Source organism: Orcinus orca, chromosome 7 (assembly GCF_937001465.1).
Source record: "Orcinus orca chromosome 7, mOrcOrc1.1, whole genome shotgun sequence".
Classification (NCBI taxonomy): Eukaryota; Metazoa; Chordata; class Mammalia; order Artiodactyla; family Delphinidae; genus Orcinus; species Orcinus orca.
Genome location: NC_064565.1, coordinates 82,578,100 through 82,600,961, shown reverse-complemented (window position 1 = coordinate 82,600,961; position 22,862 = coordinate 82,578,100). Strand labels below are relative to the sequence as shown.

Sequence of the window (22,862 nt, the reverse complement as noted above, 5' to 3'; positions counted from 1 at the left end):
CAACCACTGCGCCACCAGGGAAGCCCGTTGTATCTAGTTTTATATTCATAATTTTGTTATTATTTCTTTAAAGAGAACCTCCTTCTCCTCACCCCATTTCCTCAAATTGTATGAACTTCCTGAGCCACGCAACTTGGATCTGTCTCTGTCTTTGATCCTTTGGCTCAAAGAGACAGGTGCTTTACATCAGCTGACATGTTACACCAACACATAATAACCTCATAAAGTTCTTATATTTTATGACTTAAACTAGTCGCTAGTTCTCTGCGAAAGGTGGCTATAAAAGGTGGAAGTGGGGTGGGGAGAGCCCTCCTCACGCTTATCATTAATGAGATCATTTTTCTTATTTAAACGATAATAAAGTCATAAATCCTAGGCCACTTCTTAGCATCCTAAGTTTAGAACAATGATGGATGAGTGTCTCTTTTTATGCCCCCATTGTAAAAAATATCAGACCTGTACAGAAAAGTGGCAACAAACCATTCTGGATTCATGTCTGAAACCCCTATTAGGATTAGTGTTTAGCTATACGCCCTTCAATAGGAAAATTCACTTCAATGGGTTCTTTTCTCTCTACTAAACATGATTTATTGCTTCTGCAAATGACAAAGAAGCTTTGGAAGATCACTACGCTCCATTACATCATTTTCGGCCTTGGTTCTGCACGTTCATTTACCTAGATTACCAAGACAGGGAAATGCTGCTGTTTTATTTTCCATTAAGGAGAGTCTGGGTCGAAAATGGTTATCATAGTGAATTCATTCTGCTGTGATAAAAGGTAATGCTCATCCATTCTGGCTTATTGTTTAAAGGTGACATGAAATTATTCTAGGTTTAAGGGGTTGTTCCATAAACTCTTGATGGTTTTGAAAGAGAATTTTAGGGTAAATGATGAAAACCATCACTGAAAGGTTTCATCACGTAATAATCATTAAATTCTTTAGTCATGGAATTCAAAATGTTCCATCAAGCTCTCTAACGTATTGATATATTAGCTTTGAAAAAGGAATTGTGGGAACTTTAGATCCTTACGATATGGCATTACTCTAATGTGTTCAGGTTATTTTTGTGTTAGCAGAATTTAAAGCTAGTTCTCTCATTTCATCTGGGCGTGCACTCTGCAGAAAACAGCTCTTTCTGAAGATAGCCCAGCAGTTGACCGCCACCATCTTAATGATGTTTTCCCTGTCTTTCTAGTAATGTGGAATGTATAAAACTCTTGCAGAGCAGCGGAGCAGATTTCCATAAAAAGGACAAGTGTGGGAGGTATGTAAACAGGGAACTCTGCTTCAAGTGCCTAAATAAAAGGAGTGGGGAGCAGTCCATCTGGAAATCGTGTTATGTTGAAATGGTAAACAGCGAAGCTAGCTGGGGAGATTCCATTCTCAGAAGGAAACCCCTTCTACACCAACAAAGCAGGCACAAGGCACGAGGAAAGAATCTCCTCTCCCTGCTTCTGTTTAGAAGTGCCAGTTGTTTCTCTGATGCTTCCAATATATATATATAACTGTATCCATGTGGAGGATTACATATTTTATATGTGCATATATATTTGTATCTGTAAAATATGTGATTTCCCACATGGATATAGTTTAGAAAATTCTGTCTGTAGCAGAGTAGAACACTTCAGCCCTTCCAACCCAGAATTTGGTCACAAGATCTGGAGCACTTTATTGTATTTATTGAACATTTCATTTTGGGATAAATCTTTAGACACATTTAAAACATGAATCATAACTAATGAGAACCTGCTGTATAGCACAGGGAACTCTACTCAATGCTCTGTGGTGACCTAAATGGGAAGGTACCAAAAAAGAGGGATATATATATGATTCTCTTCGCTGTACAGCAGAAACTAACACAACATTGTAAAGCAACTATACCCCAATTTAAATAAATAAATAAATAAAACATGAAACACACACAGGCCACCTATAGCCCCTTTGGCTATTGGGATGGGTCATAGAACTTTTCTTACCTTATTTGTCCTTTGCATGCATAGCTAAATCATGCCATAATACTAGCTGGTACAGGGAAGAAAACAGCACGAGGAAAGGTGGAGGAAGTGAGGACATGATCAAGAAAACCTCAGGTCATTCAGTTTGGAAACAGCATTAGACACATTTAGGGGAGAGAGAGAGACTTTATAAAGATAGACCAGGGCTAGCTTGGGAAAGTCTTCAATTCCAAACTAAAAAATCAAGGCATTGTTCACTGGGGTGGACTGAAGGTTTTAGTACAGGTTTGTTATATGTAGGTATTGGACCTTAGAAAATCCAGTTCTTCATTGATGCCCACTAAAAGTTACGTGGAAGTTGCATTAGGGCAGAGGAGGCCAAAAGGGGTGGTATTGCAAGAGTCCAGAGGAGCAGTAATGTAGACCTGAACCAGGATAGGCACTAGGAATGGAGAGAAAGGAGAGATCTACAGGTGGGTGGCCTTGTCTGAAGCCACCATCTTTGTAGCCTTCGTTGTAACATAAAGTCAGAGAAAGTCATGTGTCTTGGCCTCCACACTGAGAGCCAACACCCCTAGGAATACTGCTGTCTGTGCTGGTGTAGTGATGGGCGTCTGTTTTGCAGACTGAATGAAGTCATAGACTGCTGTTTGTTTTTCAGGACCCCTCTGCACTATGCAGCTGCAAATTGTCATTTCCACTGTATTGAGACATTAGTGACCACAGGGGCCAGTGTTAATGAAACCGATGACTGGGGCCGCACCGCTTTGCACTATGCTGCTGCATCAGACATGGATAGAAAGTAAAAACAGCCTTACTTCTGTTTCCTCTCAGGGTGGGGGAGGTGGGGGGAGGTTGCTAAGTTTTCTTCCTACCGCCTCACAGAGAGTGTGAATGAAGAATCCCTCTCACGCAGACCTGAAGGAGTTAGAATTGCTTCATCCCTAGCCCCGGGTTTCCCATTCTGCTCTCTTTACGTTTGATTAATATGTGTCACTGCACAATTACTTCTCCTCTCTGTTCTTTGGGTTGAATGCCAAGTGGAGCTGTCAAGCCCAGGTTTTCAATTCATTCAAAACCTGTCAAAATTTGTTTTGTCATATACTGCGGTTTTCATCATCACCACTTACACGCTTCATTTGCTGTAAGACTTACATTTGCTAATAAATACGTCATGTGTCAAAAATATCCATCTATGCATAATCCTGATAGTCTTCAAATGCAGCATCAGTATTTTAAAATAGGCACTGTTGTTCCAACCTGGGCATGAATACTCTTTCAGGAGCTGGAATACAGAAAGTTGGGTACCCTGATCATATGTGGATTCTAGGTGGCTAGGAATGGAAAGCAGAATCAAGTGAACCAGTTCAGGGGGAAAAGGTGGAAGAGGTACCCACAGTTTATGAGCCTGTTCTCAAAGACTTGAGGACCAGGCCTTCCTTCATAGGAATACTTTTCGGTGATCCTGTTTGGAGAACTACTGAGTTATTTGCTGCCCTGTGCTATGGAGTTGCTTCTGGGTCAGTACTAGCTCCTTTTCTTGTAGAGCAGTGGCGTTCAAATGCATTAGACAATGACCCACACTAAGCAATACATTTTACATCATGACCCAATACACACACTCACATATATATGTTTTATACATATGTATGGAAAATGGAAACAAAGATTTCATAAAACCATATTTACTTTTGCTGTGTGGGATGCATTTTGATATACTTTTATTTCATTAAAAAAACCCTACTGACTTCAACCCGCTAAATTGATTTCACAATTCCGTAATGGATTATGATCCGTATTTCCACAGTTTGGAAAACGCAGCTTATTTTCCTTCATATAGTACCGGCAAGACTGTTGTAGCCTCAGGATCCCAGGGCCGCATGTTATTAATTCGACAAACATTTATTGAGCATCTACTATATGCCAAGCTCTATGCTGTTCGCTTGGAATAGAATGGGAGACAAGTATACTTCATCTGTTAAGAGCTGGCAGAGGAATCCTAGATAGTGAAGAATTGCTCTGGCACATAAGGGGTGCTTAGGAACCCATTTATTCCTGGATAAATGAGATGCTCAACTACCAAGGAGGCAGCAAGGAATGTTGTAGAAGCCAGGGACGTTTAAGCTAGTCACTTCCTCTTTCCGTGGGGAGTTTAGAATACTCATGGAAGGGTGGGCAGCATAACTGCTGTCTTAATCACTGATACCTCGGTGGAAGTTTTAGGAAAGTCATGTTCTCAGTCGGATTCCTTGGGAGAGAACAGACTTACTGGATGGCCTTGGGGAGAACCACGTATATCCTCCATGAAAAATCAGTAGCACTTGCTTCTTTTGAGTCGGGGGAGAAATTGTTAAGATATAAACTGCACCAAAATCATTAGCAACTTTGCCACTAATTGTAATTTTTTTTTCTTTCCCTTATGCTGAGAAGTAAGACTATCTTAGGAAACGCCCATGAAAATTCTGAAGAACTTGAAAGAGACAGAGAGCTGAAAGAAAAGGAAGCTGCATTGTAAGTTTCTTCTCAGCTTAAGAACAAGGTGTAGTTACTGATGCTTTGTCTGCTGCTCTGGGTTGCGCATGGGCCAGCCTTACTATTTCGGGGTCTCACTTGGGCTCTTGCAGAAGTGATGTGGGCTTGCCTTTGTTGAAGAAGAAACTATTCTTTTAATATATCCTTCAAGTATGCTGTTTTCACACAAGGAACTCTTTCTAAAATTGAAACCTTTACCGTGACCATCACTGTGCTTGGTCAGCAGTTTTTAGGACTAGGTACGTTAAATACAGTTTCTCACTCTGCCATGTAGTATGCCTCAGGGGACACATTAAGCCTCCTCTGAGGGCCTCAGTCTCTCGTTTTGTGACCTGAGGATAACAATTTAGCAGATTCTATGAATAAATGTTTTGAGATTTTGGTGTGAAATGCACCAGTCGTACTCTCCCCTTCTCCCCAGAAAACACCCATCAACTTACAAACAGCTCCTTGCTTCCTGCAGACAGCTGCTCTGTCACCCCTCATCCCACCTGCCCTGCTCTGGTATCTGACAGAGATTCAGCTATTACTGTGATGGAGTGATTGCCAGCACCCAGGGCTGTGGATAACGTGGGAACCCCTAATGCTTCCTCCTCTGAGAGCCCTTCGTGCACTGGAAGTGGCAGTGAGAAGGTTGTGCTCTGCCCAGTGCAGTGCCCAGTAGGTAGCTGGTGATCAGTAACTGTTTGTTGAATGAATGAACACTTGAATAACTGGTGCCCACAGTTTGTGTCCTGCCCCTGTGAGGCTCAGTGGATGTAGTGCTCTAAGAGTCTGCACACACACAGTCCTTAACTTGCTTATTCTCTTCTCCTGCTGTCAGAGGGACCCGTTTCTCTCTGACTTGAATGCTCATGTCCACTCTGGGGTCTTCCCACTGCCCACTGGGCTCTCCTCCCATGTCCAGACCGTTGTGGAAAGGTGTGGTTAGAAAGTGAGGCCCCAGTGCAAGTTGTGGGGACATAACTTTGACTGTTCCTGGGGTGAGCACAGGAAACACCGCTGTGAGTAAATCAGAATAACAAAGGTTTTGCCCTAATAGTCCAAAATTAAAATAATGGTATTCAAAGACTGTAGAATTTTAAGCCACCTCAGCAGATGCTCCCTTCTCCAGTGAAATGCAAGCTTGTCCTGGGCCAGAGCAGCCCTCTCTACATCTGATGGAGAGGGAAGGAGCAGGAGAGGCAGGGGAAGGCAGGGACCAGCCTGCTGGAGATCTGTTTCATGCAATGAAATGCTACTCCCCTTGTCCAAATACACCCCTGACCTAATGCGCCTCTCTTGATTTTGCAGCTTAGGTGCCAAAATTACTAGTCAGGGCCCTGGGTGGTAAAGAAGACAAGCATTCCCAGTTAAGACTGGATTTCATTTTCCCTTAGGAACAATGTGGAGAATATTCACGTTCTGTACTATTGTTGTTATTTCTAATAGTACTGTTGACAGTTACAGTTCAGCTGTATTCTGCATTAAATAGCTCTTTGGGAGTAATCCCAGTATTTTCCAAATTACATATTAAATTTATCAACTGATTTTTAGAGTATAATCCTTTCAGAAGCTGGGAATTGTGTGTCCACTAGAACGCTATTCCTACTGAGTGATTTTATTTCAGGAGCCAAATTCAGTTTAAAATGAGTCACACCTAGGATTCAGTCCATGGACATTTAATTACAAAAATAAAAAAAGACTTCCTTTTAAGGTATAAATCACCAAGGACAGCCTGATACATCAGCACTCCAATAACAGTTTGATTTATTACAGAGAATTTTATGGATGAATCATGTGATATGTAGGTATTTGGTTTAAAAAATTCCTCTTTCATCAGGTTTTCTAGAAATTAAAATGTCTGTTTTCATTTCTCTCTGTGTGTGTGCTTTATTTACTCCTTTTGCCTTAGGTAAGTGTCATTTTAAGGTTTTTGAGTAAACTACAGAAATTGTCCATTGGAGGTCTTATTTAATATACAAGCTTATATTTAGGATCTTACAGTTTTGATTTGAGTATGAAATTGAATCACCCTGGCCTTGTAGAGGACGTGTTTGTCCCACTGTCACAGAAATAAAACCGAAATCGTGGAACGTTGCTCCCTGTCCCTCTTTGACCAGCAGGATGGTCCCATTTGCAACACGCCCTGAACAGAAAACATTGCGTCCCCGAGTACCTGTGTCTTGGAGTCTGGGGCTCTTCAGTGGAGGTGGCGCCACTCCCCTTCCTCTTACCTATTGCAAAGATGGTGTTTTTTTCAGAAAAATTACAACTGTGTCAGAAAAGGCTTTTATTACTTTAAATATTATTTAAAATTTTATTATTATAAAATTTAATATTATTTTTCCAACCTTTTGATCTCAGAGTCTCCAGTAGCAAGGTTAAAAATAAACACCCCTCTCTTGAGGTTTATCCCATTGCAGTATCTTGACCACTTCTTTATTATGCTGAGAACTTGTCTTTTGGACGTGGAGCTCTAAAACTTATTATTCAGTAATCTTGATGACAGGCAGGTTCTGTACCTAAAGATGAGAAGGGAAAAAAAAACCTTAATTACCCTCTAGTTCCTAAAGCTTTTCCTGACTTCTAGAATGGCTATTTTAAGCTGAAGGAGGGGACTTCCCTGGTGGTCCAGTGGTTAAGACTCTGCGTTTCCACTGCAGGGGGTGCAGGTTCAGTCCCTGGTCAGGGAACTAAGATCCCACATGCAGCGTGGCTTGGCCAAAAAAATTTAAGTTGAAATAAAGATAGCTGCAGAAAACACACAAAAAACATCCAGTACATAAACCCTCATTGCTGTAGGATTTTTAAAGAAACACTTCAACTCACAAAGTGCTTTGTGGAACACTTATAATAAGAGAACATTTACATTAATTATCCCTTTTGGTCCAGAGATGTTTTCAGAGAACATTTACATTAATTATCCCTTTTGGTCCAGAGATGTTTTCTGAAATAACATCTCATCTTTATACTTACAGATGTCTAGAGTTTCTGCTTCAACATGATGCAAATGCATCTATCCGGGACAAGGAAGGCTACAATAGCATACATTATGCTGCTGCCTATGGCCACAGACAATGTCTGGAATTGGTGAGCTGTTTTGTCTTGATTTGTTCTCTCTCACACAAACACACATACACCCAAACCTGAAAATGCTGGTCTTCATCTCAACAAATGTGCCCTCACTGCCTAATTCAGTCCCCACGGGAACTCACCTGGAAAGATATTCTGTGGTAAGCTATTAAATTGTTTCCCTTTACAATATGTTGGTCTTTTTGTTCCATTTCTGCCCATTCTAATCTCAGAGCTGACTAACAATTGATTCTTTTCCGCATTAACTTGGACTAGGAATTTTAGACCCTGTTGTGGACACAGTTTGTATTTTGAAGATAATTTGGATGTATCAAATAAGCTTAGTATATATTTCCAGAGTCACACTTAGCACCCCAATATCCAGTAACAGTGTCATAAGATGACTTACAGAACCATTAGGCATATGGGTTTGTTATAGTCCCACATTTGTGGTTTAGGAAAAGAAATCGGCAAGGGTATAACAGCAGAATTTACTGGAATTTCTAAACCACCCCAAATTTCAAACCCATTAGTGATCAAGAAACACTTGATTTGGAGTCTGAAACTCCTTTCTTGGTGTAGGTTACCAGATGCAAACTCAAATGTCTACAGGCACAGGAATATAAAAAACAAGCGAAGTGAGCCCAGGTGTGGATAATAGGGAGTGGTGGGGACTGTGGCAAATAGGACATGTTCTGTCTGAGGGGAGAAACAGCTAGTCAGCTGCAGCTGATGGAGACCAGATGGTACTGCAGACCCAGGTTTGCTAGAATTCCACTGTTTCAAGAGAAGCTACAAATCTAGACTTTTTGTGTGGAATTTCCTGCTTTGAAAACACTGGGTGGGTTAGAAAGAAAAATTATGGGTTTGTGGCTGAATCCTGACTGCAGGCCATCATTTGCTGTCTTCTGAGCACCACCCTTGATTCAGCTTCACCAGGATACATGGGGTATCCCAAACTCACCATCTCTGGTCCAATGATAGGTGCCACCTTCCTTACTGGACTCCAACTGTTTTCCTTGTTCTTTTAAAGGAGAAGCCCTACTTTTCAGAGTTATTTGAAGGTGTGTTTGGTGAAACACTTGCCCTTCATCAACTGCATAGTTTATTGAGAAAGGCATGAGGCAGAGAGCCCGCAAGCAATGGTGTGAGCGCCTACATAGAAATGACTCGATGCCCCAGTGAGGCCCTTTACCTTTGGCCTTGCTGCTGGTTTTTCAAATGGTTCCACTTATGGTCTTTCTTACTATATTTGTTTTAACTATGAATGTGGGAAAATGTTCATAAAGATCACCCAGTTTGGAAATAAAAAGGTGATTATTCTGGTATTGATTTTTGTGACATTTATTGGTGAATTGTAAGTACCTTCATCATTTCTGCGGACTTCCAAGTCTGCTTTTCCTGAGGTTCTTGTGGATGATAAAGATTTCTTTGCTTGACCTTGGGGGTGGCATTTTTTCTCTCTCCCGTTTTAATTCCATCGTGGTTCCTCTTCCAGTTACTGTGGCTGCATAACAAATTACCCTCAAAGTTAGTGGCTTAAAACAACACTAATCACTTATTTGTTTCTGGTCAGGAATTCAGGTGTGGTTTAGCTGAGCAGTTCTAGTTAATACCCTATGAGATTACAGTGTCGGCTGGCATAATCTCAAAGGCTTCTTCTCTCATTTGTCAGTCACGTGGGTAGGAAGAATCGAATTGCTGACGTTCCTTGGGCCTTTCTCTCTGTCTCTATGTGGTTCCTTTTTGCGGTTTTCTCTAGCATGGTGTTTTCAGAATAGCTGGATATCTTACCTGGTGGCTCGGATTGCTAAAGGTATCTGCCCTGGGAGAGAGTGTGAGTGAGAGTGAGCAAGTAAAAGAAAGAGACCATATTACTTTCAACGATTTAGCCTTGAAGTTCACATTTCTGCGGCATCTGTTCATTGCCGCAGTCACAAAATCCAGAGGGGTGAAGTAGATGCCGCCTTCCAAGCGCAGGAGTATCAAAGAATTTGTGGACATATTTTTAAACCACCCATCTTCCATAGGAAGATGTAGGAAGCCAGTGACGTTAGAGCCTTTTTTAAGAATTTAAGCCTTTTTTAAGAATTTAAGCCTTTTTTAAGAATTTGTGGACATATTTTTAAACCACCCATCTTCCATAGGAAGATGTAGGAAGCCAGTGATGTCAGAGCCTTCTATAAACTGAATTTAAAGTAGAATCACAAGTGGCCAAGGGGCAATCTCTTATCTTACAGATGAACAAACCAAACCACAGGGGCATTTACTGGGTTGTCCAAAGTCATAGCTCTGGTCAGTAGAGGAAGTGGTACCATGAATCAGGATCCCTGATTTAAAAAAATATATATATTTTTTTACCACATCATGCTGGCTTCCATTGCTGGTCAAAGCTCTACCACCATCCAAAGCTTTTCAACATAGGGCAAAATCTTGGTAGGACTTGGTTAAGATATAAGGCAGTAATCACTTCTTCCTTCTAACACCAGCAATGGAAGTTGATCTAGACCTATCAGCAAATAGGATTTGTGTTTAGATCCCACAAAGAAAGGGGTGTTTGTGTGTGTGTGTGTGTGTGTGTGTGTGTGTGTGTGTGTGTGTGTGTGTGTGAATCAGTGGCAGAGTGAAGGTTTACTACTGTAACTACCCATATGAGCCTGCATTCCAAAGTTTACTTAAGACACAGCTGTCTTTAATTGGTTTTCTCTATGAAAACCATATGTCATCATTGGACATATGAACTTTTATTTCAAGGATTATTATAGTCTTGATAACTTGTGCTGTTTAAAAGTACTTTGGTGAGTTATCTTTAATCCCATGGTATAATAACTCTGATAATGATTTACCCATAACACCTTTTTTTCTATGTAAATGATATATGGCACATTATTTTCCTTTTTCAGGGAAGCCCTTTCAGGGCCATTATGTCTGTTATCCGATGAAAAGGTTTTCTGTCTACAGAACGTTTCACAAGTGCTATATGATAATGAAATTATCCCCTCGATTAGGTCAACACTGTGATTTACAAAGCAATAATGATTCTTGGAAATTATGTACATACTTGACAGACAGCACTGTATAATTCTAAGGTGTACGCATAGTGACTTGACTTACATATATTGTGAAATGAGTACCATAATAAATTTAGTTAACATCAATCATTTCATATAGATAAGAGAGAAAGAAGGAAGGAAGGAAGGAAGTAGAGAGAGAGAGAAAGGAAGAAAAAGATTTTTTCCTTGTGATGAAAGTAAGGACTGCGTTTGAACAATAAGAGCTTTTTGAAGGGCATCTTTTCTAACTTTAACTTTCTCTCTCGACTAGGACCTCAGTGCACTCATGCTCCTTAAAACTCCCATTTCTTTGAGGACTAGGTGTTAGGAAAGCAAGCCACTTAACCAATATGCACTAGGAGGTACGTACCTAAGACTCACTACCACCATGCCAATCTTCTCCCTTATCTCGTGACACAAACACCTCAGTCCTCCTAGGGGGTTATCTGTTTTACAAGTTGGTCCTGACTCTGTGTTAGATGCTAGAATTATGACAATGAAATACATGATTCTGGTAGCTCTGAATGGCTTACTTGAGCCTCTGAGCAAGAATTATTCAGGGAGACCTTTTTTTTTTTTTTTTGGCCGCACTGCACGGCATGCAGGATCTTTGTTCCCCGACCAGGACCAGGGATCAAACCTGTGCCCCCTGCAGTGAAAGCACAGAGTCCTAACCATTGGACCACCAGGAGATTCCAGGGAGACCTTTCTTTAAGTCACATTTCCTAGCCTATGTCTCTGGCCTGTGGAAGGTGTGGAGAGAGTAAATGAGTATTTGTGGCCCCTGGGCCTCCCGTAGCAGACCGGGGCCTTTGTGCTTTGGAGTAGGAGTAGGATTAAAAAAGATGGGTGGCATCAGAGACAGCTGATTTGTGAGGTTGGTAAAATTTGTCTTTTGCCTCTTTTCCCAGAGAGCAATTACTGTGATTATGCATATCATTAATTTTGATGCATATTTTATTTGACTCTTAGTGTGTGTTTACTTGGCATTCGTGGTTTACGGCTCCTGTCTGTGATCATAAGCTTAGAATTTGTAAACCATCCTTTGTGTTCAGTCCATTTTGCTATAATCAAAAGGGAACAGAAATTATTTAAGTTGTTTTCATTCTATTTCCCTTATATAAAGTACTATTGAATTCATTCAATGAGCAAAAAACTTCTAGAAAGTAGGGTGAACCCCTTAGCCTTGATAGAACAGGTTCAGAATTCTGCCACGTCTGGCTACTTAGGCCAGTGTTTTCAGCTGGGCTTGATCAAAGATGTACGTACCATGTGTGCAAGCAAAAATCTGCCCACAAGTGTATGCTGAGAGCTGTCATCAGTCATATTCAATTGGGATCAAAATATCAAAGTGGAACAGAGGAGACTTGGCTAATAAAGCATCTTGTGTCTGAATAAGACTTATGTTTGAGTGGAGGAAGGGAGTTGGCAAAGGAGAGCTCTGTGCCTCCCTTTTCCTTTATCTGGAATGCATTCTTACCGACTCTGGAGAGGAAAATCAGAGTCGTGCCCCTACTTGGAATTTGTGAGTTTATATGGGCACACTGTTTTTCTCTTACAACATTAAAAATTTGTCTGTGAAAGAAATATCTTTGTGGCTTTGTTACCAAAATGGAAAAATGTATGTGCCAGTATAATTACATAAATTATCTACGGAAATTTAGAGAGATTGTTTGAAAACTCTAGGCCTCTGATTAAATTCAGTCCAAGATTCTACCATGCCAAATCGCTTGGAATTTGGCTGCTTCCTTGGGACCTTCTCTCCCTTTCACTGTTATGAGATAATTTGAACTTCAACTGGGAGAGTTTATGGGGGTGACAAACGCCCCTGTGTGTATATTCTAGGAATTTCTGGGATTCTCTGAAGACAGTTGTATCTTGGGCAACTGAACACTGAAATTATGCTGCTTTTTAAATGTGTCTTGTATTTATCATAGGGCTTTAGGAAACCGTTACCACCTGGCTTTGTATAAGATGTACTCACATTGGCAGTGTCTAATTAAGCTTCTCAAGACTGAGAAAGTAGAATATAGAAGAGGGGTTTAAAAAAAAAAGAAAAGGAGAGCTACTTAGCAGTCAGCTGAGGACACGATGAAAACCCAGTGAACTTGAACCCCAGCCCCAAACAAGTCTCTGATGGCTTTTCTCTGTCCCCAGAGGTTCTGCTAAGAGATGGAACTGGGGGTGAACATGACCTCCCAGTAGGCGGACTTCCAATGGGCAGTGGAAACTTCAACAATGCTAGTCTTGTTTTTTCTTCTAGTTAATTCAGTTGAAGAGAAACATAAAATCTTATAGAGAACTCTCATTAAGGGAGGGAGCAGAGGTGTGGGCACAGATTCTTTGATGCTGTTGGCAGCCTCCTCACTGCTGTGAGTAAAAATATAAGCCCACAAGTTTTGAATCAGAATTTGGATGTGAGTCTATGTTCAGAACACTGGAGTAGACAATATTTTATGACAAAATGTTCCACTTATCTCTTTGTAATAGAGCAAAAAAGAAATTTTTTTGGCTTTACCATGAATGAATTTGGCAATTGATGAAAGAACCATTCAATAGGTTGTATTAAAATAAACAATTTCAGTTTCACCTTCAGTTGAGTGCTCAGGACAGTGGAGCCATTGCCCCCACGTTTCAAAGTCAGGTACTAGTTCTCAACCCATGGCCCCCTTGCCCATTTAAGAGATCAGAGAGCAGATTTCTTTGGAGATAGTTCTGCTTTACGTCCCATCACCGCTCCCCTGCCCTTATAGCGCTGGAGAAATCCTCATCCCAAGCCCAGTGAGAGAAGCTTCAAGGAGATTGCTTGGATATCTGATATGAATTCCACACACTTTAGGGGGCTGAGTGGACTGGCATGTGATGAATCTAAAGACTGAATGGCTCTGATTAGAGCTTGCTTGCTGGGAAGTTAAATAAAAAAGAGGGCTGTGGTTGAGAAATACTCTACCCCCACCAATGATAGGTCAAGAGTGTATGTTTCCCAATGTCCAAGTGTGAGCCAAGGGCCAGAGCTGCCCTGGAGTTCTCCTGGCTGCGACTCAAGAGGGCTGCCTGGAAGTATGGGGAGGTGTAGGATGCCTGGGGTTGGGGAGAGGGAATGTGAGCTACCAGCAGAGAGGGGCAGTCACCCAGGGAAGTTGGGAAGTTGTTGGAGAACCTAAATAAGCATCCGAGAGACAGTTTTAAACATCTGACCCAGTCAGAGGATCACTGCCAGGAGGGTGCCGGTCAGTAAGACCATTGTCCCTGTACCCTTGGTGTCCTCCTTTTCCCTCTTCTCTTTAGTCCTGAGGGAGGCAGAGGCAGCCAAGAGGGGAAAGGAGGAGGAGAAGCCATAGTCTGGGAAAGAGAGAGGTCAGCCTTGTCTCCTTCCCCACTGGGGGAGGCGGAGAGGAGCTTCGGTGCTAAAAGGCATTCAGGGTTTGAATGTAATAATAGACATTAACAGACATTGTAATTACTGACATGAAGTTATGTAATAACAGACAATAACAGACATTGTAATTCCTGACATGAAGTTATGTTTGTGACTAAAGTGCCTGGAGAACTTTTTATTATTTGTTGGAGATTTTATCTGAGGTGGCAGGAAAAGAAGTAGTCTCATAAAGATTATACCAGGTATAGGAAAGGGAGAATAAAGTTATTGTTTGATTATACCCCATGACTCACTGGTTCAGTACAGAGTCACACATTTAGAGTCATTATTTTAGGAAAGATTAACACTCAGCTCTAAAGAAAAAAAAAACTTACCCTTTAAATATATGCGAATTTAAATATCAACTTTATAAGACATAGGTTCTAGTAATGCCAAGCACTTATCAGGTACCAGATTGTTGAAAAAATGAATCACACTTGTGAATGATAAAGCCTGACTTAGTGATAAAACTTAAATGCTAGTTTATAAGTATTATGGTGACTATCCTGTTAGGAAGGTATTTCATAGAATCCACAGGTGAGAGAGAAAATGAAAATGTACTGTTCTGTAGCTTGGCCTTTTCTGTAGATTTGATTACTTCCCAACACCAACTCCAAATTTTATTGCAACCTCTCCTTTATTTATTTTTTTTCAAGATCTAAAAAGCTATACTGATGCATCAAATTGGTATGAAGACATCTACAAAATTAAAATTACACGCACATACACATGTATACACACTTCCTGTAATTTCTTATAAATAGCTAGTCGGCACTAAGGGATTCAAAGAAGAGGAATCATTGCTCCTGATATGGGAGCTTTAAGGACACAATGATGTAGCAGAAAGGAAGATTTCTTAGAGAATATAACTTAAACGTTAGCCTAAAAGAAGTTTATCTGGCCTTCCTTCCTTCCTTCCTTCCTTCATTCCTTCCTCCCTTCCTTCCTTCCCTCCTTCCTTTCTTCCTCCTTCCCCTCCATCCCTCCCTCCTTCTCTCCCTTCCTTTCTTCTTTTCCTCCTACGCAATTACAGACCCATTAGGCAGGCCTGAGGAGGGTAGGAAGGCAGTCCAGCTGGGGCCCAAGGAAAAGGATATCAGGAAAGCAGCCCAATAAAGATTGGAACTTATTCAGGGAGAGTGTCCTAAATGTATATACACTAAACAACAGACTGTAGTATATATGAAGCAAAAACTGATAGAACTGAAAAGATGGAGAAATCCACAATTAGAGTTGGAGACTTTAGCACCTCTCTTTTAACACTTGATAGAACAACTAGATAGAAAATCATCAAGCGTATAGAAAAACTCAACAATACAATCAGCCAAGATGACCTAATCACCATTTATAGACTGTTCCACCCGGCAACAGAATGCATATTTTTTTTCAAGTGCCCATGATATCCTGAACCATAAACCAAACCTCAACAAAACTGAAAGAATTGGAATCATATAGAGTGTGTTCTCCCACCACACAATGAAGTAAAACCAGAAATCGATAACAGAAAGATACCAGGAAAATCTCCAGTACTTGGAAATTAAACAACAGACTTCTAAATGATCCACGGGTCAAAGAGGACATCTCAAGGGAAATCCCCCAAACTACACTGAACTGAATGAAAATGCAACAAATCAAAATTTGGGGACACATATTAGTGCTGAAAAAAATTGTAACACTAAATGCTTACATTAGAATAGAGGGAAAGTCTCAATTCAGTAAGTTTCTACCTCAAGAATCTAGAAGAAAGCAGAGCAAAATAAACTCAAGATAAGCAGAAAAAGGAAATAATAGAGATAGGAGCATAAATAAATAAAACAGAAAACAATGGAGAAAGTCAATGAAACAATGACCTGGTTTTTTGAAAAATCAACAAATGAAGTAGGGTATATTACTACAGACCTTGCAGACATCAAAAAGATAATAAAGGAATATTGTGACTAACTCTACGCAAAGAAATTTGACAACTTGGGTGAAATGGACCAATTTATAAAACAACACAAACTACTACAATTTACCAATATGAAGTACTGATCGTTTGAATAGTGTATAACTATTTTAAAAGTTGAATTTTAAAACTTTCCCCAAAGAAATCTCTAGGTCTAGATGGTATCACTGGAGAATTCTACCACATATTTAAGGAGGAATTAACACCATTTCTACCCAATCTCTTCTGAAACATAGAAGAGGAGGGAACACTTTTTAATTCATATGTGAAGCTAATACCCTGATACTAAAAGCAAACAATGGTAGTACAAAAAAAGAAGTGTATGTGTGTGTGTATATATATATATATATATATATATATATATATATATGCAAAAAAATCCTTAAATATTAACAAATAGAATTCAGTAAGAATTATATACCATAACTGAGTGGGATTTATTACCAGGAAAGCCTATTTTGATATTTGAAAATCAATGTAATTCATCATATTAACAGGATAAAGAAGAAAAATCACATGACTGTGTCAAACGCTGTAGAAAAAATGTTTGACAAAATTCAACAGCCATTAACAATTTTCAAACTCTCAGAAAAAAAGGAAAGGAGGGGAACGTCAACTTGGTAAAGAGCATTTAACAACTTAATAAAGAACAGCTAACATTGTACTTAATGGTAAAAGACTAAATGTTTTCACCTGAAATCAGGAAGAAGGCAAGGATGTCTGCTTTCACTGCTCCTACTTGACATTGTGCTGGAAGTTCTAGCCAGGGCAATAGGGCAAGAAAAAGCAGTGAAAGGCATAAAGATCAGAAAGGAAAAAAAAAAAACAACTTTTCCTCTTTGCAGCTGACGACTGTCTACATAGAAAATCCCAAGGAATCAAGAAAAAACAACTAGAAATTATAAATGATTTCAGCAAGGTCACAAGATGCAAGACAAACACACCAAAATCAATTGCATTTCAGTATACTAGAAATGAACATGTGGACATCAAATTAAAAATACAATATTATTTACAACTGCCACCGCAAAAATGAAATATGGGATTATATGCTGAAAACTACAAAATGCTGATGAAAGAAATCAAAAAAGATATAAAATAATGGAGAGACCATGTTCATGCATTGGAAGACTCAGCATAATAAAGATGTCAGTTCTCCCCCAGTTAATCTGTAGGCTTAATGAAATTCCTATCAAAATAACAGCAAGGTTTTTTATAATAGAGGTAATATTTTTCTAAACTTTTTATGGAATGGCAAAGGAACTAGAATAGCTAAAACAATTTTGAGAAAGAAAAAGTGGGAGAAATCAGTTTACCCAATTTCAAGACTTATAGCTACAGTAATCAAGATTGCCAGGTATTGGCAGTCTTAAGATACATAGATCAGTGGAACAGAATAGACAACCCAGTCATAGCCACACACAAATATGCCCAACTAATTTTGACAGAGGTGCAAAAGGCATCCAATAGAGGAAATGTAGAGTTTGCAACAAATGGTGCTGGAGCAGTTGGACAGCATAGGGAAACAACAATGAGCCTTAATCTACGTCTCACACCTTATATAAAAGTGAACTCAAAATGGATCACAGACGTAAAGGTAAAACATACAACATAGGAAAAAATCTCCAGGATCTAAGACTAAGAGTCTTAATACCAACTAAAAGTCTTAATAGGCAAAGAGTTCTTAATACCAATTTTTTAAAAAATTGATAAATTGGACTCCATCAAAATTAAAAACTTTTGCTCTGTGAAAGACCCTGTTAAGAGAATGAAGAAGCAAGCTGAAGGCTGAAAGAAAATATTTGCAAACCACATGTCTGAGAAAGGACTAGTATCTAGAATATATAAAGAATTCTCAAAAGTCAACAGATAAACAAACCCATTAGAAAGTGAGCAAAAGGCACTAACAGACATTTCACTGAAGAAGATAAACAAGTGGCAAATAAGCACCTGAAAAGATGTTCAACATCATTAGCCATTAGAAAAATGGCTCCACTGCACAGCACAGCCCACTCAGTTGCACACTCAAGTTCTCCTGGAAGAAACTTCCAAATCTGTATCTCTAACCTCAATCCTCTCCAAGGTCCAGGCTCATCTGTCAAATGGCCTTATAGATACCCCCATCCAGAGGTCCTTCTGGAACCTGAGTGGGTCCTGAACTTTATGGCACCAAATTTCATGGAATTTTGACCAAAAATACAAGGTCAACAGACCCTCGGTCCTTGAAAGAATCAATCCCTCACGCAAAACAAAGCCCTAATTCTCTTTCAAAGCCTTTTCTCATGGGGGACAAGTTTAACAACCATGGCTATTTTTAATAAAGTCATAATAATGGACATTTATTGTAAGCATATTGGGCTAGACCCTGTGCCTACATCATCTCATTTAATTCTCACAACAGCACTGTGAAATAACTCCTGTTTTTAATCCATGTTTCACACGTGAGTATCCTAAAGTACAAAGAAATGGAGTAACTTGCCCTGGGCCTTACAGTTGGTGTGATATAGAAGCAGGACTCAAATCCATGTTTATCTAACTCTAAATTCCAGGCTTTTAACCATATGCTCTACTGTCTGGAGGACTGGCAAACTCCAGACTTTAAAAGACAAAGCTGTCTCAGAGGATCTGAATTCACATCAACCAAGAGAGTGATGTCCAAACAAGATATCACTGAGATGAGCAGTGTTTCAGCTTTGTCAAAGGGAAGCGGGAGGACCTCAGACAGTACCAATATCGGTTATGTCTGTGTCATCCATTTCTCTGGAAAGCCTTGGGCAAGGCAGTCTGCATTTTCCTTTTGTGTCAGGAGAACAGAACTACCTTATAGCATTCCCTATCCTGCGATGGGTAAAAGCACCCTAGCTACAGTTCTGAAGTACGTGCCATTATTGGAAATCTGCAGCGCTGACCCCTGGACCTCACGTATTTTCATAAAAGCACTCTTCCTTGAGCCCAGCCTTCCTCCTGAAATCTCTGTTCAGTATGTTTGTAACAGCTGCTGTCAGCTTGGCCTCACTCTTCTTATGATAGCAGCTGCCAGGGATGACCCTTTCCAGCTGGGGGTGGAGTGGGTGGGAGTGAGGGGGAGGGACTTCCCAGCAAGATTGTTTCTCCAAAGACACTTTATTTTTGGCAGCCGCCAAGGACTCCTGGCTTGTGAGGTCTAGACCGGGTCCCTCTGATAATCGCTTCCCTTCTTGACCCTCATTCAGTAACAGAAAATGTAGAGGCCCGAGCATTTTTAAATCAGACTAAGTGCTCACATACACACCTGTGCCTCCAGGTCATGGGGTGGTGATGCTCACAAAGAACCAAGAGCCCTTCTGAGATTCCAAAGAAGGGTAGAGGCCCAGCCATCTGTAACAGCTGAAAGGAATATTTAGAAAAACCAAACCACTCGGCAATAACTAAGATTTATTTTCTCTTATGAGCAGATCCCTATAACCTAAGTGATAACATCACTGGATTTAAATTCTGTGGGCCATTCTGTACTTGGAAAAGTAGTTTTGTTAATGGTAAACAATAACATTCACTTGATCACTGGGAAGCCATTTAGTATAGAGTGACAACTTCATAGCATTTTTTCCCCCCAATTCAAGGATTCAGCCAGCTGCTGCAGGTCATGTAGTCCTGTAGTATGCATTTAGTGAAAAAAGTCCACGTATTACTGAACCTGTGCAGTTCCAACTCATGTTGTTCAAGGGTCAACTGTATTGTTGGTCTGTTAGGATTTTGTATTTTTGTTATTTTTATCATTATCTAAAATAAAATGTGATCTTCCAGAAGAGTACAGGTGCTATGCTGTGAGAGTTCAGGGGAGGGCACATCCCATTCTGGGTTCAGTGGTTAATGAGAGATTACCCAACACTCGTCAATGCAATGCATTTGCTGTGTTTGTCTCTCTAGATTTCTTGTCTCATCACCGCCACCCCCCCTCCCCATTTGTGTGAATGTGGGATAGTAGCACCAAACCTGAAATGAGTTGAATGATGGAGAATGTGGGTAGATGTTTGGGCTTGGTTAGACCAATTGACCAACATGTCATTTTCAGGATATCAGAAGTTTTCATGATGGTTTCTTTCCTTTTGATGATATTTGCATCATCCACTAAATAGAAAAGTTGTCACTGACATCGTACATTGGAGTAAAGGGAAAATGGATACTGTATCTCAAATTGTGCTCCTGAATCCCATTACCATCTGGGATCAGTCATTCATAAAAGATTAAACGTGAGGCAGGCACACATCTGAATATATGTGTGTCAGTCTCTCCCATCTGTTTTAATTTTGCTTAAAATAATAACAGCTTTCTTTACCCACTTAATTGAATCTGCGTTGATTCTTTTAATGTTCATTAGCCAGAGGTAGTCTGTGGTGTTTAGCTAGAGTTTCAGAATCCCACCAAGATTAGCTTTAATTGAATCAGTAGAAATTTTCTTTAAAGCTGTATATTTTAATGACTGAGCTAGAATCACTAAAATGTTAATTGATGCTTAGAGTGGGTAATTTATACTGTAATTTAAGATTAAAAATGGTATCTGAAGATACATTTATGTTGGTTTACACAGCTTTTGTGGGGACTGAGACCAGGTAAGCAAAATGCCTTTCTGAAGCAGGGTACTTTTACTATCACATAGTTTTTTTAATTATTAAAAAAAAAAGTGTATTCAAATCTAGTATTTCCTTTTTTCTCTTTTTCTGCAGTTTTTAATCATATTACCATGTCCCTCAGATTTTACATCCCTCTCCAACCTACCCCTGCCTCTCAAATAAAACCTCCCTTGTCCTAGGCAAATAAATTTCACCTTGTGCTGAGGCAGAAAGTAAATTAACACAATGATAATATAATTTAGGGTAAACTAAGAATATCATCTAGAAGAGAATTACTTAAACTTAAGAATTGCTCTCAGAAGTCACCATGGAAACATGAGGGCAATGTTACTGTTTTGCCCGGTAATACACAAAGAACTGGATGTGCTCAGCAAGTGGAATTGATCAAATGTAACACCCATGACCCTGAATATTTTACAGGGTTGACTACTTGTCACCATTTCAATATGTCTGTCACTTAATGCAATCAAATGTTTTGCAGTGCAGAACTTCAACTGAATTAGCTCTCACATGAGTATTTTTGTTGATAGATAGGTGGATAATGGATAGGGGACTGAATGCATTTTAAATAGTATGAAATCCAGGAGACCTGCTGCCTTTTTGTTTTAGATGCCAACTTATAGTGGTGATTAAGCCCCAGAGTTATATAAAGACTCTCTAATAATCAAAGCCTTTGTAGATAAGCATTCACATTTTATCAATGAACTAATAATACCCTGGGAGGTAAAATAATTAAGCAGACTGACGAAATCTAGGCTACTTTAATTTTCATTAAAATTATCGATTATCTCTTTTCATCTTGTATGGTATCCCTTCTCTGTTTAAAAGGTTTTAATTTGCAGAACACGGCAATAAACAATTAAATGCTGGGAAAAAAAAAAAAGATTCACAATCTAAATGTAGAGAGAGCATCTCTCTGAATCCCGCAGTTCAACTCTAGTGCTTTTTTCTGTTAACTTTAAGCCACATTGATTTAAATATTTGGTGACTTTGGAGACCTGCAGTGTCAAGGATGAGATGAAGGAGTAGATAGTTATTAGTATATGCATAACTACAATCCCAAGACATTTTTCCAGATAGTACTTAAAAAGATAACATTCTTTACTGTTGAACGAAAAATTGGACTATCACCTGCAGTGGCACCATCTGGTGGTTTCATTTTCAATTCACTGCATGTTTATTGAGAACATATACTATACCGGCTACTGCTCACTATAAAGTGGACCCAGCTCCATCCCAATGGACTCAGCATATGTTGTGAACTGCCAAAAATGCAGGCAATAAATGAAAGAACTTTTCTGGTGGAAGTATGTGGTTTCTATAAGATTCTTTGTCTTATCTCAACCCTCAACATGTTTCATTTCATTTAGATAAAGATATCACAAAAAACTTTAGATAAAAGCAAACAAAACTGTTAATGTGGTTAGATCACTGTAGACAAGATTCAGAATAATATAAAGGGCTTGGGGTTAAAGATCTATTCTTTTTTTAATGTTATCTACAGTTCTTATGTTGCTTAAAGTAGATTTTTTTAGGCTGAATATTTTTTAGACTGAAAACATCCATTCAAAAGTACTGACAATCCTAAACAAAATGTTGGCAAATTAAATGCAACAATGTATGGAATAAGAGAAGACCTGCATCGTAATTGAGATAATTGAGTGGGAGTATTCTAGGGATACAAATGTAGTTTAGCATTAGAAAATCAATCAAGGCAATTTACCACATTAACAGAAAAAGAAGAAAAATATCAGATAAACATCTCCATCAATGTAGCAAAAATATTTGGTAAAACTCAGTGTCCATTTATGATTTTTAAAAGTCTTAGCAAACTAGGAATGGAAAGGAACTTCATTAATCTGATAAAGATTATCTGCAAAATGTCTATGGCACACATCATACTTAAGAGTGAAATATTGAAAGGTTTTTTTCCTTACAGTGGGAAACAGACAAATATGCCTGTTGTCTCCCCTTCTATTCAACATTGGACTGGGAGTCCAAGCTGGTGAAATAAGGGAAGAAAAGGAATTAAGTGTGGTAGACAGAATGGCCCTCAAGTGATGTTCACGCTCTCATTCTTGAAACCTTTGAATATGTTACCTTACGTGGTAAAAGGGTCTTTGCAAATGTAATTAAGTTACAGATATTAAAATAGGTGGCAGGTCAATTGCATATGCCTATAGGGAGAAATGAATCTTTTCTTCTACCTCACACCACATACAAAACTCAATTCAAGATGGATTGAAGGACTTCCGTGGTGGCACAGTGGTTAAGAATCTGCCTGCCAATGCAG

General features: G+C 39.4%; 1 protein-coding gene across 5 annotated transcripts in view; it reads left to right on the top strand.

The window, feature by feature from the left end:
• The window catches only part of ANKRD44 (ankyrin repeat domain 44), a 328,505-nt gene that overhangs the window by 229,928 nt on the left and 75,715 nt on the right, over positions 1 to 22,862 (top strand). For all 5 annotated transcript variants that reach the window (XM_049712129.1, XM_049712126.1, XM_049712125.1 and 2 more), the window contains exons 13-16: positions 1,198 to 1,266; positions 2,619 to 2,759; positions 4,388 to 4,468; positions 7,450 to 7,561. In XM_049712129.1, the coding sequence (XP_049568086.1) occupies positions 1,198 to 1,266; positions 2,619 to 2,759; positions 4,388 to 4,468; positions 7,450 to 7,561 (403 nt within the window). The remainder of the gene's footprint in view (positions 1 to 1,197; positions 1,267 to 2,618; positions 2,760 to 4,387; positions 4,469 to 7,449; positions 7,562 to 22,862) is intronic.